This window comes from Sabethes cyaneus, chromosome 2 (genome assembly GCF_943734655.1).
Source record: "Sabethes cyaneus chromosome 2, idSabCyanKW18_F2, whole genome shotgun sequence".
NCBI lineage: Eukaryota > Metazoa > Arthropoda > Insecta > Diptera > Culicidae > Sabethes > Sabethes cyaneus.
The window spans coordinates 194484986-194509486 of NC_071354.1; the positions used below are offsets into that span (position 1 = coordinate 194484986).

Consider the following 24501-nt stretch of genomic DNA (forward strand, 5'->3'; position numbering starts at 1 on the left):
ATCTCTATTGACCACATTTAACACTAAAGATGGTCGGGTACCCGGGCCCGTCCCGTACCCGTCGGGTTGCGGTCGGGTTCGGGTATCAAAAATAATAAACTTGCGGGTTCGGGTCGGGTTCGGGTTTTCAATTTTTTTCTTGATCGGGTACGGGTCGGGTTCGGGTATTCAAATATTCATACCCGACCATCTCTAGTCTACAGCCCGGATGTCGTTGGCTAAGCTCCGTCGCCATGAGCCTCTGGGTCTGCCTCTTCTACGCTGTCCTTGTGGATTCCAGTCGAGTGCTGCTCTGCAAACCTCGTTCGCAAATCAAATCCAATCAAATCAATCTCCAATAATTCTTGTCAGAACTCAACCATGTTTGCACCCGCATGGCATAGAAGGTGCTGATTTTTTTATTGATTAGGTAGATGAGAAGGTGCTGACGGGGTATTCGAACTGTTCGAAAACAGACAAAACGGGGGCTAGGAGGATAGGGTTACAAATCAATTCGTCGAAAGCCAAATATAAGGTAGAAAGAGACCCCAGAGAATGCAACGTTTGCCTCCCACGGACAGTGACTATTGACGGCGATGAACTGGAAGTGGTTGATGAGTTCGTATATGGGATCTATGATCACCGGAGTTAATAACACGAGTAAGGAGATCCCACGACGCATCCAAGCTGGAAATCTAGTCTACTTTTCCCTCCGCAAGCCGCTTCGACCAAGGAGCATACGCTGCCGCACAAAACTGACAATGGACTGACAAGAGACAATAACTTTGCTTACGGAAGACATACGTGCCACTTGCCGTATTTGAACGAAAGGTGTTTCGGACTATTTTGGCGGAGTACAAACGGAAAGCGGAGGCGTATGAATCACGAGCTGCAGGGACTGCTTGGAGAGATTCCCAGCGTACACCTGGCGAAAGTTAGGAGACTACAGTAGGTCGGCCACGTCGCACGGATGCCGGACGGTTGTGCAGTGAAATCCGTTCTCTTCAAGAACCCCACCGATACTAGGAATAGAGAGCCCCAACGTGCTAGATGGCTCGACCAAGTTGAAGCCGACTCGCGTGTGTCGCGACGCGCAAGAAATTGGCGACAAAAAGCCCAGCACCGAGTACAATGGAGAGGAATTCTCGATACGGTAAGAGCCACCCCGGCTCTCGGCTGCTAAAGTAAGTAAGTAAGGAAGTAGCTCTCAAGTTTTAGCAGCTGTATGCTCAATCCATGTACGAAGGGGAAATGTGCTGGAAGCGAGTCCACCTTTATTGCAGCAGATCACGATAGGTCCATTGATTCTGCTTTTCTTGGCTTTTCTTGGATTAGTTCATGTTGTCCGTATTGTTGATTACGAGTTGATAATTCCCAAATGTTGATCATAAAAGCAAAGAGAACTTGTGTATTTGTATTTTTTGTGTTCTAGAGTATCAATTCCAAGTAGCCGGTTGCAATACGAGTACAGCACAGCGGGTCGCTGAAGTCCTCGGAGATTTTTTTTTTATATAAAGGCAAGTTATCTTTCGTCCGAATTTCATTGTAGTGAGATTTGAAAGTCAGTTTGCTGTCAAGTCTAACTTCTAAGTCTCTAAGCTGGTTAATCCACTGAAGCATGAGTCCCGAATTTGAACATACAAACATGGCCGGTTTCTGTGTGCAACAAAAGGTTTTCACAATGTATGTGTTGATGCTAAATGTCAAAAAAATGTTAACTCTGCATACGATCTATAGATTTTAGATCACTTAGCTACTTTTAATTATATATTGTATATTTTGACATTGTTGGCGCAAAACAGGCAGGTGGCACTGTATAACAAGAAGCTCGTTGTTAAATAGCGCAAACAAAAACAGGCAAAGATTACTCCCCTGGAGTACGCCGAAAACATTTGTAGACTTTGCAGAACGAGAGTAGCCAAGCTAAGCTTTTCAATCCAATTTGAGTTTTTCAATCTTGCTTAACAAAATTCCGTGATTCACTCGATCAAATGCTGCCTTGAGATCAGTGTAGACAGCATAAACTTATCCACCATTGTTCAGTGTGCGAACGCAGAGTGTCGCAAATTCGGTCAAATTTATCGCAACAGATCGTTTTGTATAGAATTCATGGCTGAGCAGTTGAAATGTAATTCTTACAGGAGTATAAAGGCTCTTCATTGAAAATGCTCTCAAAAACTTTAGAACAGCATCATAAGGAGGTTACACTTCGATAATTTCGGACGTCTTTCTTGTGAACGTCTGAAATTATTTTGTCACGTTTCTACATAAATAAGAACTTCCAAATGTCAGGATATTTGTTCTCCTGCAGTGACTTGTTGGATAACTTCGTAAGCGCAGCAAGCAAGACTTTCGAACTCATCTTCCTGCGTTGCTATCTGAACTAGCAGTATGTGAAAGGTTTTGACTTTTGGGGTGCAGACATGACGATGTGTCCACCAATTTGAAACACTAGGACCATCGTTAGCAGCAGTCGCCAATTGGTCAGATGCGACAGAGATTTCGTTGAATAAATTCAAGAAGTGTTGAGCAAAAAATTGCACTTCTCAAGGTCAGTGTTAGAAATTAACTCACTTATAAAAACAAACACTGGCGAATCAGCCTCTATCTTTTTGAAATTGACGAAATACCCGAATTGTTTTGGATTCCTGCACAGAGACACAGACTGCGTATGAAGAATGCATCGTTGGTACCGAAATTTGTTTTATATCTTGTAGTAGTTAATCGTACGGTTGAACTCCTGTTTTGTAGAGCGACAACACTTCCGACAGTCAATCTTATTTACCTGGTTTGTTTGAACGAAAGTGCATGGTATTTTCCATTCCACTAGCAAAATCAATGGGCGAAACAACTCGCTCGAAATAAGTCGAACGAAATTGAGAATTTAAGCCCGTGAATCGATTCAATCTGCGCAGGTGACTTCCAGGACTGGAATTTTGTACAGTAATCGGAAAGGTATAGGTGGCAGACATTTTCAAGCAGATGAAACCGCCGAAGTTTGCTAATCAATATCTGGTTTGGCAGGGTACCTCTATTTGTACTTTGAAGGCGACATTTTCATCACAACCGAGACTTTGAACCAGAAAATTTTGCATAAACGAGTGTAAACTGGCAAAACGTCTGGTACATTCTTGAAGCATCACGATTGTTCAGTGTTGTTTTACCCAAATTGGTATCCTGTCAGTTCATGGACTGGTATGGCGTCGACAATGTACAGGTGGTGCCCGTGGATAAGATCCCTTCCAACATGCCAGAGCTTTATTTAATCGTTAAATACTGGGCCATTATCCAGCGGAACCTGAAAAAGATCCAAAAAACGGTTGGAAGCGAGAAGCAGTTTAGGGTAAACTGAAGTTTTGCGACAAATAGAGTCGATGAGGTTGGTAGTTGTTACGAAACTGATGGCAGTAGTTGAACAAAAGGCCTGGCAAAATTCAAAAATAATTTAATCCATCTACACACATTGCGATTTGAATTTTTATCGTAACAACACTAAACAAGTAGTAGTAGTTGTAAGTAATTTAAATTGTCTAGACAAAAATTTTATTATTTATCTTTAACTTCTGTTCGACCAAAAGAACATGTAGTTCACAGCTATATATTCCAATTTTTACTCAAGACTTTTTACATGATATAAAATTTTAAAATAACTTAAGCGAAGCAAATCACGTCGAAAGTTTTGGTATAATTGCTTGTAACAATTATACCCAAGTGTGAACCCGGATATGACTCCGGGTTCGGTAAAGACTTATCAGTTATCAGCTGTGGATTTTACTTTCCTTTAATTGTTTTTTAAAAGGGTAGTTCTGTACAGAAGAAGTTCACTTTCTGAGGCAGAACTAATTAGTTTATTAATGTGAATAATATGATACATGCGAAAAATTCGAATGCTATGTATTCCAGCTGAACAATGCTTGGCATAAAATTTTGTGAAATCTTGGTAAATAAGTAAAAGCTACTCAAGCCACATGTGTTCACAACTTCATTGATGAAGCAAAATTAACCATGCAGTTGACACTTCAATTGCAGTTAACAACTTAAAACAGTTTTTTTGGTTCAGCTATTTTGGTTCAACAAATTTAACAATATGTGCTTGTAATCGCTATCATTCGACCTTATTTCACCTTTACAAATATTTCACAATCGCTGATCACAATATTAACACATTTTACAATGTTCTCTTTAGGTCGATAAACTATTTGAATGCTTTGTAACCTTTGTGTTGTTTTAGATATTCAGTGATTTGATAAACGGCATGATTTACAACCTATTTGACACTCTCGAGAAAATGAACTAGGCAAACATTTTTATTGCCTTTCATTATTACCTTCAGCAGCAGAATTACTCTGCTGTGGTACACCGTCTTTGGAAAGCGTGTTCCCGTTTAATAAAATTCCCAGACTATCTTTCCACAATCGATAGAGTTTAATAATTTATAATTACTTCCGAAGGTGAATCGAATCGTTTTTTTTTCTTTTTCCTACATTGCATTGCGTTATAAAAACAGTTGCATTGTAATGTCTACTCTTCTCGTCTTATCTAGTTGTTGGAGACAACCAGCACCGATTTGCGCTTACCCAGACAATAAGTTCAAACTGGGTGGAAAGTTTAGAAATCTTTGCTCACTTTAATTGTCGGTTGCCAGCCCTGTTATTATCAGAGGTGACAATGGCCGTTCTAAGCAAAGGGTGGCAATATTTGCGACCACTGCACTGGGTGCACTAATGAATGCAATCGACGATGCTACCTTAGCCATTACGAGCTATTTATGTTATTTTTTCTATTTATGAGTTATTGCTGGAAAAAAAATCAGGGACTTGTAAGTTATGTTTATCAGTAGTAGTTGAAATTTGAATCGAAAATCATTGCCCGTGAAAATGGCACACATAAGTTACATATTTGTTGTGATGATGGGTTTCCTCAATTGTTACGCAAACTCACTAATCGCAACTTTCAACAGTAAGTCAATTCAGTTGTCAAGTTACTCAACAAATTTACATTGCAAAATACATTTTTTTCACAGTGACAGAATATTACAAACTTCCGAGTTTATACAAGTACGACGACTTTGACCGCTGTTTGCAGGAATTCGACACCCCGGCTGTGTACTGTTTAGTGGATACAACCATCAAGCCCAATTCTACGGCTTTGATCTGGCCCTTGATTGAGGTAAATTAGGACCTTAGGTTTTTTATTTGACTAAAACAATTACAAACTCTACGGTGTATAGAAATATTCCAACGACACCAAACGTAGCTTCCGGCATGATCGGCTCCAGCGGGGCATCTGTATGAATTGGTGCAAGAAATTGATGGACCGTTACGATCGGATGACCCAGATGAAGTACTATCTCGATACGTTTAATGAAACCAGCGAAATAACGTTCGATGCGAATACGTTCCGTCAAGCGCTGGACTGGCGAATTAAGTACAGGAAACTAGCCAATCAGTGCGTCAACTTTGAGCTAAAGCGCCAATATTCAATTATGGGACACTCGACCGTTGAGTATTGCGTTACTAATCGAGAGTATGACCCGATCGGTAATATTTACTGTTCAATTAGTATTGAGACCGTAAATCTTACAACTATTTTCTATTGCAGATTATTTGGACATGATTTTTCTGATAGTTTTAGGCACATTCATTCTAACTGTTGTTTTATCTTCGTTTTATGATTATAAGACGAAAAAGAAATTTTCAGTTGATATCAAAAGTAGTGAATATTATCGTACACCTGCTCGGCATGGATGTACGTAACTGTTTTTTCAGCATTAAGTAGGAAAATGTGACGATTTGATTTTGTTACAGTATCCCAGTTATTAGTGGCCTTTTCATTCCCCCGTAATTGGCAAATCCTGATGGCGAAACGTCGTACGACCCTGAGTAAAGACCTTCGCTTCCTGCAGGGAGCACGTTTTCTTGTCATGTACTTGGTGATCGCCGGTCATTGTATGGTATTCAACTGTATCTTTCCACTAGTCAACCCGGAATACGTGGAATTTGTAAGTACCGATACAGATTGCCTTTAGGTAATATGCCTTCGTAATATGTATTCGCAAATTGCCTTTTCTCGGTATACTCCTCGTGGGATATTCACGCATGGCACAACATGTGCTGCCTGTCTGCCAACACGCAGAACTACCGACGGCTGGTGACGATGCTGCTTTTTAACGGTGCCACTGTCATTCAGACCTATTTTACAATTAGTGGATTCCTGTTGGCGGTGCAATTTGCTGATTACTGTGAGAAAACTAAGTCATTTACGGTGAAGGATTTTTTCGCTAGCATTCTTTATCGCTATTTAAGGTATGTGGAATTAGCGCAAATAGAAAGGTGATTAGTTGAATGTTACATTTTAATGGCACCTTAAGTGATTGATTAGAAAAATGATTACCCCGCCATTCTAAAGCTTGTAAATTATTCTATACTATGTATCTATAGTATAGTTTTTCCTAATGATCTTGCATATGTATTTGAGATGAATACCAATTAGCTAGCTGCAGTTTTGGGATTCGATTCATTTTACAACCTGTCGATTTATTTTTAAAGTTCATGTACAGTTTTATTTTGAGTTTTAAAAACGTGTTGGTTATTATGATACACATTCAATATAATTTTTGGTACCGACAGCATGAAAAGATGGACGGCTAGTTAGCAAGAAAGTTTACAGTTCATTTACAAAAAGAAAAAAAACCGTAGTCTAAGGTTGCTTTCCTGTGGTATGCCAGAGATGTTGCAAAACGAATCGAAAAACTCGGACCCGATCTAGGTACGAGTATAGCCGCTTGCAAAACGATGCGGTAACCTCCAGCTTCTTAAGTCTTTGCAAGGAGGATACCACGATCTACACAATCAAATGCTGCTTTCAGGTCCATGTACACCTGCATCAATTTACCCTCCTTCATTCATGTTACACAGGTAGACCGAAATGAAAACTACGAGATTTGTACAGACTGAGCGTTTTAGACAAAAAAAAAACCATACTGGTCCTTGGAAACGCTGTGTTGACAGCAAGCCAACAAAGTGTCGTTCACGACTATCTCGAGCGCTTTAGAGCTAAAGCACAACGATGTAATCCCTCGAGAGTTTTCAACGTTGCTCTTATAATTACCTTTCTTGTGTACAGGGTAGGGAACTTACATTGGGTAGGGATTGAAGCATTGAACATTGAACATAGTGAAAGAGGTCTAGCGAGAACAGTCGAACACTTTTCCAGAACATGTCCGGAAACTTACGAATATTTTAATTTTCCGTTGACAGTTTCGTCAATATCCTCAGTTACCCAAAACCCGAATTAATCCACCTAGCGGCGTGACCTAGCCTTTCTACTGCCACAATAATCATTATTTAATTTCTCAGGAACCTCTATGTATAATTAACTTGACTATATTTTTAAATATCCGTTCCGTATTCCTCAAAATCCTTATTTGCCAGTAAAATTCCCAACGTATTGCGTAGAATAATTAAATTTTCTTTCCTTGGGTGCGTAAATACTTGTAACACCTTATTTAGTTTTATAATCGATCAGCCTTAACTTTCGGGCTTCAGAGCCACATACGAAACTTGTTTTGAATTGACAATATGAAATATGTGTTCAGAACAGATTTTTTGATAATTAATTAATACCATGTGTTCAAAAGTTAGCATCTTTGAAAAACAAGAGTTCAGAAAAATTATTATTATACTTCGCCTTTGAAGACAAAGGATATCGACAACAAAATGATTAATCTTAAAATTTTACTATTAGTTTGCTTGGCTTCAATTTTGCAATATATCTGAATTAGAAAAAATAACTGAATAGAGCATTAGATATGAAAAAGAGAAATTGAACTTTTTCTTAGCTGGCGCTCCTTCAGATAATTATTTTTGCATGAAAATCAAAACTTATGCTTCTTTTGAATGTACTTTCATGAAAAGATAGTCATTAGCTTGATCGCATCGTTTTTACAATGTTGGAGGGTTAGGAAAATAAGAGGGTTGCAAAAGCTGCGCCTTAAACATGCTTGAGAATGGGAAATATGATCGTTATGATTTCCAGTGCTTGTCATTTTTGATTTATTTGTTGAAACATGATACATGACATAAGACATCTGTCCTTTAAAATGTCACTAACGAAAACAAATCTTACAAAATTACTACCGTGCAACGTTTACTTCCTATTTTTCATATAACATTTCTAAGCTCTAGTATCTATTGATTGAAAAGAGCATATATTGATACGCAAAATATGTTTGAAACTTGTATATATTTATTTGGAAAAATCAACTCACTAGTATTTTTAATCCTATATACCACTATACCTAAGGAAAGAAGGAAAGCCTAGGTGCTACATTCCGTTATCGAAACTTGACCTTCTGTTTTTATACGACAGAGTTCGCAGCCAGCTGTTAGAGTGCAGGACAATTGCAGGGCCAGTTGCTACGATCCTATTGACTCTAACAGCCTCTCCCAGTCGAGATTCTATACTATACCTACATGCTTAAATTAACTGCTATTCTTCGCTTTTTGCTTTTCTTGTACAATTGTGAGCAACAGCAAGTGAAGAAAATGACAATTGAATTCTGAAACCAAAGAAAAGAAAAAGCTTTTCGATTGAATCCCACTATTTAATATTTATTTGCAACAGATACGTAGTTCGCCTACGACGTGCAGGCTTCATCAGTGTCTTATTTCAAAGCGTATACGTATCTGTCGCGAAAAAATATCAAATAGTGGAATTTAGTCGTAAAAGTTGTTTCTTTTCTTTAATTTCAAATTTCGTATTCCACTAAGAGGTTTCAAAAATTTCAGACTATTGATTCAGAAAAGTGAGAAACATCATTTCTTGAATTTCAATGCAAATTTAAAAATTGCAAATTGTCATCCCAAGTAACAATTTGAGTTTTATTACAATCTTATGATGGCATTCAAGACCAAAATTGGTCATGAAAACCAGCATAAGAGTACAATCAAACTCACATTGTTGCTTGGGATCACATACATACACATACATACATACATACATACATACATACATATATACATACATATATACATACATATATACATACATACATACATACATACATACATACATACATACATACATGCATTATGGTAGGGGAATGGGAACCCCATCCAGCGCCATGGCGTTACCGGTTGATCCACCCGGTGAGTTGGATAGGTGTGGTGGGGCGAGCCCTGGGCATGGCGAGTCTCCTAAAAAATGCCACAAAATTCCGAAACCAGCTCGTCAATGCGATCTGACACCGCTATAAGTGTCTTGCCCCGTCCTGATAGTGCTTGTGACGTTAATCAATTACGTACGGTGAGCACATTAGGATTAACGCCAGTAAGATCCTAATTATGGTATACTGGTTACTGGAATGCACGATTGGATTTGACGCTAAGAAGCTGGCTTCTGAGCCATTCTACTCTCTGAGTAAGGAAGGGTGATACCTCCCTGAAATGGCGAGTGGGCTAATGACTTGGTTGCCTCAGTCCCGGTAAAACCTTGGCAGGCCTTCGGGTACGTTCAAAACTCGTTTCCAAAGTGGTGCTTTGGTAGTACTAGGATCAGATGAAACATTCCTGATTGCGCCGATCTGGCTCTGAACATGGTTTCCCATAAAGGACCATGTCAACCCTAGCATGGCCTCCCTGCTTGCATAGATAACCATGGGATCACATTCAGGCGACTATGTACAACGAGCGGAGATAGCGGCCCGAAGGGGGGACCCAACAATATGGAAAATAATCGAAAATATCAGAGAGATGACGACGAAGGTGAGATGGACACGACCGACAGTGATGCAAATGTGTTTGCAAAAAGCGGAAAATTATTGCGATCGCCAGTGTTGGAACGTGCGGTGTCAACAATTTTCACCAACAGCGGTGTTAATGCTGAGCAGCAAGATGCGCACATAAACGGTAGCGACTTTACCGAGATGCTTACACCGAAGTCTAGTAGAGGACTTCCAGGAGATGATTTCAAAAACACGAGGTTGGCACAGGCTATGGATAGGGTCACTAACCTCTACGAGTTCGTTAAAGCGAGAAGCAACGTCCACAATGAGATTAAGCAGCAAGTGATTGGTATTCAAACTGTTCTGAATGCCGCCAAAAGGGAGTACTTAGCGCTGATAAACAGAGCCGCAACTGCTGAATTAGCGCTGTCAGAACAAGCCGAGATGGTAGAGGTCGGAGTACAGGTTACACCTCGGGCATTTCGTAACTTGCGTACCGAGAAACGAGATCGTGACTCACCAGGGGACAAGGAATCCCCAGCGGACAAGAAACGTAAGGACGACCAGGAGGGAGATAACGTACAGGAAGACCTTGACGAACCCGAAAACCCAGCAGAAGAGAAGGAGGACAGCGACTGGCAGACCGTCGAAAAGAGAAAAAAGAAAGAGATGGAGAAAAAAGCGAAAGAAAAAGAGCGAAAGGAAAAGGAAAAGGAGAAGCGTCGTGAGAAAAAAAGAGGCGATGCCCTAATCGTTGGTGCAACGGGTAAATTGACATATGCCGACATCCTCCGGAAAGTAAGAGCCGACCCTGACCTGAAGGAGCTTGGGGAGAAGGTGATGAAGACTAGGCGCACTCAGAACGGTGAAATGCTGTTCGAATTAAAGAAAGACCCTACGGTCAAGAGTACAGCCTTCAAAGAGCTCATTGAAAAGGCTCTCGGCGAAGAGGCGAACGTGAGAGCCTTGTCTCAGGAGTCAGTAGTCCTATGTAGGAACTTAGACGAGGTTACAACAGAAGAAGAGCTAAGGAAGGTGCTGACGGAAAAATGTGACCTTCAGGGTGTACCAATGACAATCCGATTAAAGGAAACGTATGGCCGCACGCAGACGGCAACGATACGACTCTCGGTGATGGCAGCTGAAAGGGTCCTGAAGCTGGGTAAAGTGAAAGTGGGATGGTCTGTGTGCCCACTCAAAGCCATTCCTCGCCCGAGTAAAGAAACGGAGAGATGCTTCAAATGCATGGGCTTTGGCCACTTAGCGAGCAGCTGCGATGGACCTGATAGATCCAAGTTATGCAGGAAATGCGGTCAAGAGGGACACTTTGCTCTGAATTGCAAAAACCCACCAAGGTGTTTGCTCTGCAAAACAGAAAAAGACCACGCGACGGGAGGGTTCAGATGCCCAGAGTTTAAGAAGGCGGCGGCGTGCCAGAAATGATAGAGGTAGTCCAAATTAACCTCAATCATTGTGACACTGCGCAGCAACTGTTGTGGCAGTCGACGACAGAAGCAAAGTGCGATGTTGCAATTATTGCGGAGCCATATCGTGTTCCTCCCGATAACGGCAACTGGGTGGCGGACAAAGCAGCTACCACTGCAATTCATGTAATGGGGAAATTCCCGATCCAGGAGGTAATAGACAGATCGCATGAGGGGTTCGTGGTTGCCAAAGTCAATGGAATCTATATATGCAGCTGTTACGCTCCACCAAGATGGACTATGGATCAGTTTAATTATATGCTAAATGAGCTAACCGAAGAGCTTATCGGACGGAGGCCAATCATCATCGGAGGTGACTTCAATGCCTGGGCAGCGGAATGGGGAAGTAGATGTACAAACGCAAGAGGGTACAGTCTGCTAGAAGCTCTTACGAAGCTAGAAGTTACACAGTGTAACGTAGGTAACACTAGCACATTTAGAAGGAATGGGCATGAATCCATTGTCGATGTTACTTTCTGCAGCCCGCCGCTAGCAGTAAGCATGAACTGGAGAGTCAGTGAGGACTTCACGTACAGCGACCACCAGGCGATTCGATATACCATTGGTCGCAAGAATCCCGTGGTACCACGAAGAATTAGGGACTGCGGACGGAAGTGGAAAACGAAAGTATTTGACAGAGAACTTTTTGTCGAGGCTCTACGTGTCGATAGTGACTCCCTGGACCTGACAGCGGATGAACTGACAGAAACGCTAGCAAAGGCATGCGATGTCACAATGCCTAGAAAACGGGAGCCTAGAAACAGACGGGCACCTGCTTACTGGTGGAATGACGCACTCGGGGAACTTCGTGCTGAATGCCTTAGGACCAGAAGAAGCTTTCAACGGGCAAAGAACACCTCTGAGAGAGAGGCACGGAGAATAGTGCACCGGGTGGCCAAGGCAGCATTGAAACGGGCAATAATTCAAAGTAAATCCAACTGCTTTAAGGAACTTTGTCGAGATGCTGATGCTAACCCCTGGGGTGACGCATATCGAGTTGCAATGGCAAGGATAAGAGGTCCGACGACGCCCACAGAAACGTGTCCAGAGAGGCTAAAGATCATCATCGAAGAGCTTTTCCCGGAGCACGATACAACGATCTGGCCACCTTGTCCATACGGTGAAGTTGAGGAGGTTGACGCCGATGAAAGACGTGTCTCCAACGAGGAACTCGTAGCTGCCGCGAAAAGTATGAAAGTTAGGAAAGCGCCTGGCCCAGATGGAATCCCCAACGTAGCGCTGAAAGCGGCACTGCAGGCATTTCCAGACATGTTTAGACCGGTTTTACAAAAATGCCTGCAGGAAGGCTGCTTTCCAGATCCATGGAAGACACAGAAGTTAGTACTCCTACCGAAACCAGGAAAGTCCTCAGGAGATCCAGGTGCTTACAGACCCATCTGTCTGCTGGACACACTCGGTAAACTCTTGGAGAGAATTATTCTCAACAGGCTTACAAAATACACGGAGAGCGAACATGGACTGTCAGCGAGGCAATTCGGATTCAGGAAAGGAAAGTGTACAGTAGACGCCATACGTACAGTGATCGAAAAAGCTGAGAAGGCAACCAACCAGAAAAGAAGAGGAAATCGACACTGCGCCGTAATCACGATTGACGTTAAGAACGCTTTCAATAGCGTCAGTTGGCAAGCTATCGCTGCAGCGCTGTACGCAATGAGGGTCCCTGCCTATCTGTGTAGGATCCTCAATAGCTATTTCCAGAACCGCTTTCTGGTTTATGAAACGAACATCGGCCAGAAGGCGTTCAGGGTTACCGCGGGGGTTCCACAAGGCTCACTTCTCGGCCCATCGCTCTGGAATGCTATGTACGACGGTGTACTAACACTGAAACTGCCTAGAGGTGTGGAAATCGTCGGTTTCGCGGACGATATCGTAACGACGGTAATAGGCGAGACTTTGGAGGAGGTTGAAATGCTGGCATCCCAGACAATAGACGCGATCGAAACCTGGATGAAAGGAGTAAAGTTGCAAATAGCCCACCACAAAACAGAGGTACTATTAGTTAGCAACTGTAGAGCGGTGCAACGGTTGGTACTCAACGTTGGTGAGCACACTATAGCCTCTAAGCGTGTGCTGAAATACTTGGGTGTGATGGCCGACGATCGGCTGAATTTCAACAGCCACGTTGACTATGCCTGCAATAAGGCTGCCAAGGCATTCAACGCGATCTCCAGAATCATGCCAAACAGTGCTGGTCCAAGCAGCAGCAAGAGGCGTCTTCTGGCTAGCGTATCCTGCTCAATCCTAAGATACGCGGGTCCAGCATGGAACGCAGCGCTGGAAACCCACCGGAATAGGACAAAGCTGAACCGTACCTTTCGGTTGATAGCTATACGAGTTGCTACTGCCTACCGAACCATCTCGTCGGAAGCAGCTTGTGTTATCGCCGGAATGATCCCTATTTGCATTACGCTGGCCGAAGACAGTGAATGTTATAGGCGGAAAGGTACTAGAGGAATACGTAAACGGATGAGAGCGGAGTCGATAGCCAAGTGGCAACAAGAGTGGAACACTGCTACGAATGGAAGATGGACACACAGGCTGATACCGAACTTGGTCAGTTGGGTTAACAGGAAGCACGGAGAAGTGAACTTCTACTTGACGCAATTCCTATCAGGGCACGGCTGCTTCAGGCAGTACCTGCATCGGTTCGGGCATGCAAGGTCCCCCCTATGCCCCGAGTGTGATAATGAAGAGGAAACTCCAGAGCATGTAGTTTTCGTCTGCCCAAGATTTGAGTCTGCGCGACGCGAGCTGCCATCTCTTAACGTAGATAATATTGTCAGGGAAATGTGTAGAGATGAGAACATATGGAATGTTGCCAACAGGGTGATAACACACATCTTGTCCGATCTGCAGCGAACATGGAGAGCCGAACAGCGCTCCAGCGGCACCAGCTAGCGTCAGAAATCCAGCAGTGCTAACATCCAGTCGGGGTGGATAATGATGACGATGCAGCCAATCGAACAAACGCCCTTGGGCCGCATATGACATCTTAATCCAAAGCAACGCGATTCTGGGCGCGGTAAAACCCTTGACCGGACTCATATGTGTGGGGATGGGCTTCGTACCCTAAATAATCCCGGTACCCATTTTGTGCAAATGTTCATAACTGGCGGAGATCCCTGCGAGGGTGGCTGTGACGGAGTGCGCGTCGTGATGGAGGGCACTTACCAATCAGTACACGTCTCGAAGGGAGTAAAGCACCACGAGGGTGGCCGTGACGGGGTGCACGTTATGAACGTAGGCACTTTCCAATCGGTACACGTCTCGATGGGTGAAAGCATCCATCATTAATGAGAAATCCTGCGAGGGTGGCTGTGACGGAGTGCGAGTTATGGTGAAGAGCACTTCCCAATCAGTACACGTCTCGACGGGTAGCAATACCCCGCGAGGGTGGCCGTGATGGGGTGCACGTTATGATGACAGGCTCTCCCAAATCGGTTCACGTCTCGATGGGTAGCAGGTGCGTCGTTATTGGAGCAGTGCATAAGCACAGCCTCTCCCCGAAGTAGTCGCCTTGTAGCGGTCCCGGGGGGATTTTGAGCTAGGAGCAGTGAGGTTTTTAGTGGGTTAGAGTCCCACACCGTGCCACGTGATGAATACCATCATTAGTGTGCCAGGCATAGAGCGTTTCCTCACTTAAAAAAAAAAAAAAAAAAAAAAAAAACATACATACATGCATATATACATACATACATACATACATACATACATACATACATACATACATACATACATACATACATACATACATACATACATACATACATACATACATACATACACACATACATACATACATACATACATACATACATACATACATACATACATACATACATACATACATACATACATACATACATACATACATACATACATACATACATACATACATACATACATACATACATACATACATACATGCATACATACATACATACATACATACATACATACATACACACATACATCACACACATTGAATACAATCAACATTTGTTTTGAATTCACACGTTTTAACGGTTTAATACACGGTGCTTAAGTGTTAAAGTTTAAATAACTTTTGAATGAACCGTCCGATTTTCAATAACTCGGTTTTGTTTGATAGATCTCAGCAGTAATTTTCAAATAATAATAAAATGTGTGATGTTTTTCATTGAATTAATGCTTATATGTTACAAAAATATGTTTTTAATACTGTTTTTTCACATTTCTTTATGTAACTTTCAAACTACAAGCCCAATCGTCATGAAATTTGGAAGTTAAGGGTTTGCAAGGCTCCTCTTTCATATGCAATCAATTTTGTTCAAATCGATTAAGGGACCTATGAGATAATGAAGTCCCATATTTTTCATATTTTTATACATAACTTTTGAACTAAAAGTCCGATCAGTATGAAATTCAATAGCGACCAATGGGACACCTAGACCTTTCATTTGACACTAAGAACATTAAAATCGGTCCAGCCATCTCCGAGAAAAGTGAGTGAGATTAAAAGCGTCACATACACACACACACACACACACACACACATACACACACACACACACACACATACACACACACACACACACACACACACACACACACACACACACACACACACACACACACACACACACACACACACACACACACACACACACACACACACACACACACACACACACACACACACACACACACACACACACACACACATACATACACACACACAGAAAATGCTCAGTTTTCGAAACTGGGTCGAATGGTATATGACATTCGGCCCGCAGGACCTTCTTTCCATTTCCGGTTTTCCAAGTGATTTCTATACCTTTATACTATATATTTATATAGTAGAAAGGCAAAAACGTTAAGGTTGATGACTTCGTTAGGAGTGTTTTTAACAGCAGAGAAAATTTATTCCAAGGAAGCAGGAAAACTAGGACTGAGACGTTTACTCATAGCTGCTCAAGTGCTTCATAAATCGGGGCTGGGTCGATGGAGCAACGTAGTTTAATTAAGATGGTGATCGCACCACCGCCATAGGGTTTTCCGCTGTTCAACGGGTTACGATCACTTCTGAAGAAGGAAAATGTGCATCTGAATAGCTGTTGCGAGTAAATGCACTCGTCAAGCCAGGTTTCCATTAAGACGATTATATCGGAGTTAGACCCAGTCACAGCGAAAAAAGTAGTCGATTTTGGTTCGCAGTCTACGCAATCAGCAGCAGATTGGAGAAGATCACAACTACGTCGAAGAAACAGGAGCTACATCACCGGAAAAATTTTTATAGGAGTTGTTTCACTTACCTGGTCGGGAATTTTGGGAGCCTCATTCCATACACCCACACGCAGAACCGGAACGACTTGACGTAGAGATTGACATGTGAGGGTATGCTTAGGTCACTGGAAACAATGTGTGTATAAGCGGTAGTGAGGAAATAATCAAACTGATACTTGCCAGGGTTTGGAGGCTTCGTTCCGTACAACTGCACACATGCCCGAGACAAAAAGCCGGATTATTTTCATAAATTCGACGCTCTGGCCGCATATCCAGAAGAGATTCTTGCGCTTATGGAGAGCTTTTATATCCTGTATGACTCGTTCATCTTCCCAAGTAGCACACTCCATTTCCATAGGTACAATTAGTTAAAGCAACCGGATTACAACTGAAATTACTCATAATTCGGTTACCACAACTACTTTGTAACAATCGTGCAGCACGACTACGACTATCGTGCTAGTTGGGTTGTTATTGTGCATAACGGGTGGCAACTAAAATTTTGGAATTTTTTTCTCAAGCTGTCAAAAAAAGACAAAGATACAGGAAGAAGATCTGATTTACCGAAATTAAAGAGACATTATCCATTGTGGAAAAAAATTAGCGTACATTTCAAAACGGTCCGTAATCGGGTGTTCGGCGAAGCTTTCGTTTGACGTCGAAACAGCAGTGTTGTACGGCCTTCATGTCAACTTTGCGAATGCATCCCTAGATTCTACCAATCAACTGTTTACAATTCGTGGCTCTCCAGTTATTTTTGTTCACCAAGGAACTCAAAACCCCGAAGAAATCTGCGATTGGGCGCACTGAGACAGGTTTTTCGGGTCGTGGTTCTTGGGTAAAAATGGGATCGAATGGGTATTCAAGAACGATTGTGTTTTTTTGGCGTAATACGATGATGCTGTATCCGGCCAAAACACGTATTGTCCATCTGTATGATGTTTTTGTAGAAACGGGATCAAAATTTTCTCCAAACATTCATCTGGTGCATCTTAATTAATAACCAAATCAAAGGGGTTGTTGTTGAAGAAACGAGAAAGAGAACGATGTCCTTCTGCGTCAATAATTTGGGCTTGTCTTCCACTACCTTGCTTGCGAATAGTTGTTGGGCATCTGAGGATATGGTAAACAGTCGAAGCCGCAACATATTTGCTTTTTAAATGTTGTACCGTATACTTTTTGCCGAAATTTCTGTTGCAGTTCGTAGAAATGTACAACGCGCTCCCGAAACGCTTCTTGTTTCGCCGCCATTTTTAGCAAAACTAGGCAAGCATAAACAAAACAAAAAATATTAACAAAAAGAGGAGAGAGAGAGAGAGAGAGAGAGAGCTAACACATACATACTCTCATTTCTCTCTGAGCTCGTTTGTTGTTGAGCATGAGGGCCGCGAAAAAATTCCAAAATTTTAGTTGCCACCCGTTATTTCTGATATAACCATAGATAATGAATAATTCCGCAATCAAGCGGCTTCACAATTATTACTTGGCATGGAACCACGCTGACTGAGCATAGCAATTGTTAGTACATTTATTGCAATATTAGTAGAGGAACAACAAATGAAGCCTGCTTGAGAATCTGCACAAAACCTGCAACAACGAAGTCGTAACGCTGCAGGAAACTTTCCGGGTAAGACAGAAGGTTGGTAAATCGCTCCATCGTGTAGCTATCTTCTATCAGAGTTGTGGCACAATCAACGAGCTTGGAGTTGGTTTTAAACAGCAGAATGCGCTAACGTGTAATCTATTGCAAGCCAGTCCTGGTAGTTAAATTATTTTGAAACTCTTTTTTGATTCGTTTGAAAGTTTTTTGAGATTCCTTTAAAACACTTTAAAAGACTTTTTTGATACTCTTTTGACATTTTTGAGACTCTTTTGGGACTCTCTGGAATCTATTTTAAGATTGTTTTGAGATTCATTTTAGACTCATTCGAACCTTTTTTGAGGCTCTTTTAGAACTTTTTCGATACTCTTTTGAGAGTCTTTTGACGCTATATAGGGATTCTTTCGAAACTGTTTTGAGCTTGATACTTTTTTGACACGTTAGAACCTTTTTTGATCGTCGTTTAAAACTCTTTGGAGACTCCAATAATGCTCTTTTGAGTCTCATTTGAGACTTTTTACCCACCCAGTTAGGTCCGGGGTACGATGCTGGTCTAACAAGCCAGTCGTCGTATGTTCGAATCTCGACTGGGCGGTGCCGCTATAGAATTACAGTAGTCCCCCAATAACGCGGTTTCGAATAAGAACGTTTCCAATAAGGACGGCCTCGAATGATTCCATTAACGCAGTCGAACGTCCTAAATGGAGTCTACGTAGCATATGGGAATTGAGTTAATTGGTTCCAACATGGAATAACTCGTAATCCTGACCGTATAGAAGGTTGGTATCTTCGACAAAGTTATTCCGTACATCAACGAGTTTTCATTGGATTATATTATTGCGGAATTGTCTCACTACTTGGCGTTAGTGTATGTGTAATACTCTTATATAGGCTATATCTTGCGCTGCTGATTATCTAGAAAGTTTCGGTCTTCGGGAAGGATGCTCAAATGACTACCACCTTGAAGATGGCACGAAAAATAGCGCAGAACTGACTCACTACGTAGCGCTAGCATACATGTAATATGCTTAGACAGGCTGTATCTTACGCTGCTGACTATCTAAAAAGTTGCGGTCTTCGGGAAGGTTGTTCAAATGACTGCCACCTTCTAGTTGGCACGAAAAATAGCGCAGAACTGACTCACTACGTGGCGCTAGTGTATGTTTGATATGCTTAGACAGGCTGTATCTTGCGCTGCTAACTATCTATAAAGTTGGAGTCTTCGGGAAGGTTAATCAAATGTTTGCCACCTTCCAGATGGTATGGAAAATAGCGCAGAACTAACTCCTGGCGCGTATTTGTAGTATTCTTATATAGACTATATCTCGCGATGCTGAAAGCTCAACGCTCAATTTTGTTCTCTAGCAACATTTACTGACTGCAAAAAAAATCTATCGTGCTAATCTACCAACTATCTATGCTACTTCCTAAATGGTCAGAGAAATACTGCCAACTCACTTATTCAATTAGTCACAGTCACGTTAACACATTTCCAGCTACTTTCTAAACATTCTTAATGATTCATGAACAATTATATTTACATTTTTATCACATTTTTTTTAATCGAAACTTGTAACAACTTAATAGGTATTTATGTCACACTGTCACACAGCATTAATAATCTGAAGTCAACGACATACGTAATGTTACTTTTAGTAATTCAGCTTTCTTGAGTTGCAGTATATTTTTCATGTCCATTGCAAGTGGAATGCGAGCAATGAAAAAATTCTAAGGAATATCATCGACTGCCAACGTTGTATTTTGCTGAAAATTTTTGTAAGCGATCAGCATTTTGTTAAATAACGAGCAAAATATTAGCTAATTTTCCAACTAGTTAAATAACCACTGTCACTTAAACAACCTTTCCGAATAAAGCAACTTCTTGTACATTACCAAAATCATGAGTTATGGGAAACACAAAAAATGTCACAAATACACTAGCGCCGTCCGTTGAGACAATTCTACATTATTTTCCATACCATCTTGAAGGTGGAAGTTACCTGAGTAACCTTTCCGAAGACCGCAACTTTCTAGATAGTCAGCAACGCAAGATACAGCATGTATATAAATATTACATATACGCTAGCGCCACGTAGTGAGGCTATTCCGAATTATTACAATCCAACGAAAAACCCTGCTTCGATCTGCTGAACAACTTTGTCGAAGACACCAATGCTCTATACGGTTAAGATCACGAGTTATTCCATGTTGGAACCAGTTAAGTCAATTTCCTTATGCTACGTAGACTCCATTAACACGGTTTCCATTAACGCGGTCCCTGTTAGCGTCCTTATTGGGGGGATTACTGTAATAGGATCTTTACACGAGCTCCGTAATACTGTACTCTTATAACCGGCTGCAAAGTCTGTCGATAAAGAAGGGTCAAGTTCTGAAGGACGTTTATACCCATGGCTTTGCTTTTTTGAGACTTTTTTGATACTCTTTAGAAAAACTATTTTGAGACTTTAGAGTATCTCATGAAACTCTTTTAAAACTCTTTTAGAACTCTTTTGAGATCCTTTTAAGGCTCTTTTGAGACTCTTTAAAGATTTTTTCGAGACTCTTTTCAGATTACTTTGAGTCTTCTTTTGACCCGTTTGAAACTATTTCGAAACTATTTTGAGCCACATTTAAAAATTTTTGCGAAAAACTGGTTTGAAACATTTTAAGACTTCTTTGAGACTTTTCGAGACAGTTTTGAGACTTGTTTGCGACTCTATTGAGATTGTTTTGAAGTTATTTTGACATTCTTTTTAGACCGAATTGAAATTTTTATTTGAGATTTTTTCGAAACCCTTCTGAGACTCTTTGAATTATTTTGATACTCTTTACAGACTTGTTGAGACTTTTTTGAAGCTCTTTTAGAACTCCTTTGGGATTCTATTGAGACCCGTTAAATATTCCTTTGAGACTCTCAAGAATTTTTTTTGTGGCTTTTTGACTCTGTTGATGTCCTTTTGACATTTTTTTAATCTTAATTAAAACTTTTTTGATAATCTTTTGAGACTATATTGAGACACTCTTTTGATTCGCTTGAAACATTGTTAAAACTCTTTTGAAACTCGTTAGATCTTTTTTTAGACAACTTTCTTCGTCTTTTAGCTTATTTGGGACTTTATTTAGACTCTTTTGAAACTGTTTGAGAATACTTTCAGGCTCTTTTTTGATTTCTTTGAAACTTGTTTGAAGTTTTAAATATGTAAACCGAGGGATTACCTACGAATGACCGAAACACAAATGACCGAATCATAAAAAGCCGCAACAGGAATGGCCGAATGTCATATTCGGTCGAAAATAATCACGGCCTTCAAACTGCACAAACGTTGGGTAGATGCTGTCCTTACTTGCTGCCACTCGTTTGGACTTAACAAAGGGATAATCACTGACACACACTGACAATCAAATTGACGAAATATTCTTCTCTGAAATTATAGGGTAGGAAGGGGCAAGATGCCCACCCGGAGCAAGATGACCACCCTTCCAAAAATCGTTATATACGCTATAAAGGTATTTAATTAGTAACCGTACGCGTAGATAAACACTACATCTAACAATAATTCAAACAATTACCAAACTAAAATCATTGAACTCTTCGGTAACATAAAAAATAGATCGACGATTGAAAATACTGCATTTATTATAAGATTACGCAGCCACAAAATAAGGTTTTGATCATAATTTTAAAAACATTTCATCTAACGAATGAGTTATCGTGGCATTGATTTTCGTCATGAATCAGGTGTTGATATTGCAGCAATTATGCAGATAATGTATTTACTACAAATTGCTTTTAAAAAATACATCTACTTACGGGGCAAAATGCGCACCGCTTTATAGACCAGGATTGCTACCCTGAATTGCATAACCATAACCTTAAATCAGCAACAATCGCTACATAAAATATTTGTAACGGAATAAAGATGCATATTTATTTGTTTTCGATAAAAATACTTTGTTTAACATATTTCTGTCTAATAATGATCACAGAGGAATACGTACATTCAATGAACAACTTTTTTATGGTTAACTAAATACTCCAAATTATTCAAATAATGTTTAAAATAGTTTATGTGCAGCTTGAATCCATAATATTTATTATTTAGATTATACGTGAAATATAATGGAGGTTTAATAGCTTTTGGAAAGGATGGTCGTCTTGCCCCGCAAGGGTGGTCATCTTGCCCCGCAGGTTGGTAAAATTCCCAAAAATCGATGAATTTTTGTTCGTGAATATTTGGTATGCGTTATAACTTTTAGCACCCAATATGCATACAGGTTATAGAAAAGACTGTAAAAGATAACCTAGCGAGAGTTTTGAACCCTTTTGTGTAGATTTCTTCGGATATATTGATAGTGAGCTTAAGGTGGGCATCTTGCCCCGTGCTATAGCATACCCTAGGGTATACCCTATGTATCGCAGAGCAAAAATAGATGCGCCGCAATTTCCATATTTGACCTCGTGTCAGTAGTATTTGTAAAAGGCCTAACAAATCAGTTTGGGTCAAAGATACATTTTCAACAATTAGTAAAAACAATATTAAAAAGAAAAAAGTTAACAGGCAGGTATTCCAAAAAAATGTTAACGATCCATGTATTATTTTACCTTGTATTTTAGACAAAATCCTACTGCTTGCAGTTTGGATAAATATGGTAAAAAACGTTAAATAAATATCAAACAGCTCTGTTGTCTTACCTAAATGTATTCATATGCTTATTTGGCTTTCACTATATTTGGCTGGTAAAGCGGACTGTCAATGATTACCATGAAAAAAACACTGCCTTTGTCAACATATTTTACATTATCTATCCGATAACTTTTCAATAACAGATTAGCACCACTGTACGCCTTTATGATTCTCTGTGACGCAACCTGGCTGTTCAAGCTTCAAGATGGACCAATCTGGAAGAGAGTGGCCGAAACGGAACGAACCTTCTGCCGAAACAATTGGTGGGCCAATTTACTGTTTGTCAACAACTATTTGACCGTTGATGAGCCGGTTTGTGTTTGGCCATTTCAACATAAAAACCCGAAATGAAAGGAATTGTCATTTTGTTTTTCATCTTTCTAGTGTCTCCAGCAGGGCTGGTACTTGGCTACTGATTTTCAACTGTTTATCATCGGACTAATGTTGTTGGCATTTGTGAGACGATTTTCCAAACTACACAAAATGACAATGACGGTTGCGGTCATCCTCGCTTTCATCTCCCCGGCTCTCGTAACATACTTTAACCACTTCGAGGGGGTGGTTATGGTAAAACCGGAGTAAATTTTCAATTTTTTGATTGTTATTTCTTATCCCTTTGCTTTCTGATAATCCTAATGGATTTTTTTTGGCTTTCGTGTCTGTTCAAGACAATTTGCATAATATTTAAGTCGAATCTAATAATGATTATTATTGTTCCCGACAGAGCACTCAAGTATGTCCTGTGGTATGACGACAGCTATCGAAAGATGTACATTCCGACACACACGAATTATGGCAGCTATTTGGCGGGATTGATTGCCGGTTTGGCGTATCATAAACGGAAGCAGGGTGGTTTCGATGTTCGCAAACATAAAGTAAGTGCATATTATCTTGTTTGACATTCTCATTCGCTGTTGTCACTCAGTTGACCCGGTCAATCGATTATGTGCGGTGGAGAATTATTCGGACATAAAAAACCTATTCTGCTGGTTAATACTGCGTTCGTTTTTGCAGCCATTTCTGCTGGTATGGTATTTGGCCCTGCCGGTGGCTATTATGCTGTTGCTCTCCGCGTATATCTTTTATGCATATGATTTTGAGAAACCCGCTGTTTGGATAGCGTTTTACGCTGCCATCTCCAAAAACCTTTGGGGCGTCATTTTTGCGGTTCTGTACTTTGGACTTGCCTTCGGAGTGGGATGTACGTATTCAAACAGAGATATGTTAATGGTTGCTAATATTTTAACCATTGTCTGCTTTACATACTAAAACGATTGATTGCAGGGTTTTTCAAGCGTCTGCTGAACAATCCGATATTCAGACCATTGGGGAAGGTCACATATGCGGTTTACTTGTGCCATTTGTTCATTATTCGGGCCACGCTGGGTAACATTCGACAGCCGATCTATGTCAGCGATGTTAGAATAGTAGGAACTTACGGTAAATAGGTTTGAATCAAGTAATTTATGACCGTCCATGACTTTGCAGCTGGTGTCGACATCGTCAACGCTCGTCTTGTCGTACATTCTCGGACTCTTTCTGTGTTTGGGAATTGAAATTCCTCTGTCCAACTTACAGAAGCATCTGTTCAAGAAGAAATCAGGTTTGAATATGTATTGAATATTGTTATTTGAGCTTTTCATTAACCGGCATCCGACTGTTTTAGAAACTTATCATGAGGAAAACGTGGAGCTGACCAGAAATGGACCGAAAGATGTGACAGTGAACCATCAATTATCTTAA

At 40.8% G+C, this 24501-nt stretch overlaps 1 protein-coding gene across 1 annotated transcript; it reads left to right on the plus strand.

Moving 5' to 3' along the window:
* The first annotated feature begins 4889 nt into the window (after positions 1 to 4889).
* LOC128736496 (nose resistant to fluoxetine protein 6-like) lies at positions 4890 to 24501 on the plus strand. Its single transcript, XM_053830981.1, has 13 exons — positions 4890 to 4938; positions 5003 to 5148; positions 5210 to 5519; positions 5581 to 5727; positions 5787 to 5980; positions 6115 to 6284; positions 22902 to 23070; positions 23143 to 23336; positions 23483 to 23633; positions 23773 to 23959; positions 24043 to 24185; positions 24247 to 24361; positions 24425 to 24501. The coding sequence occupies exons 1-13, from the start codon at positions 4890 to 4892 to the stop codon at positions 24499 to 24501; spliced, it is 2052 nt and encodes a 683-aa protein (XP_053686956.1).

Bases quoted from the DNA above. Each gene is read 5' to 3' on its own strand.
- LOC128736496 (XM_053830981.1), top strand. From the start codon at position 4,890: ATGGGTTTCCTCAATTGTTACGCAAACTCACTAATCGCAACTTTCAAC. The intron at 5,728-5,786 runs GTACGTAACTGT...ATTTTGTTACAG, and splicing joins TACACCTGCTCGGCATGGAT to TATCCCAGTTATTAGTGGCC. The intron at 5,981-6,114 runs GTAAGTACCGAT...GCCAACACGCAG, and splicing joins ACCCGGAATACGTGGAATTT to AACTACCGACGGCTGGTGAC.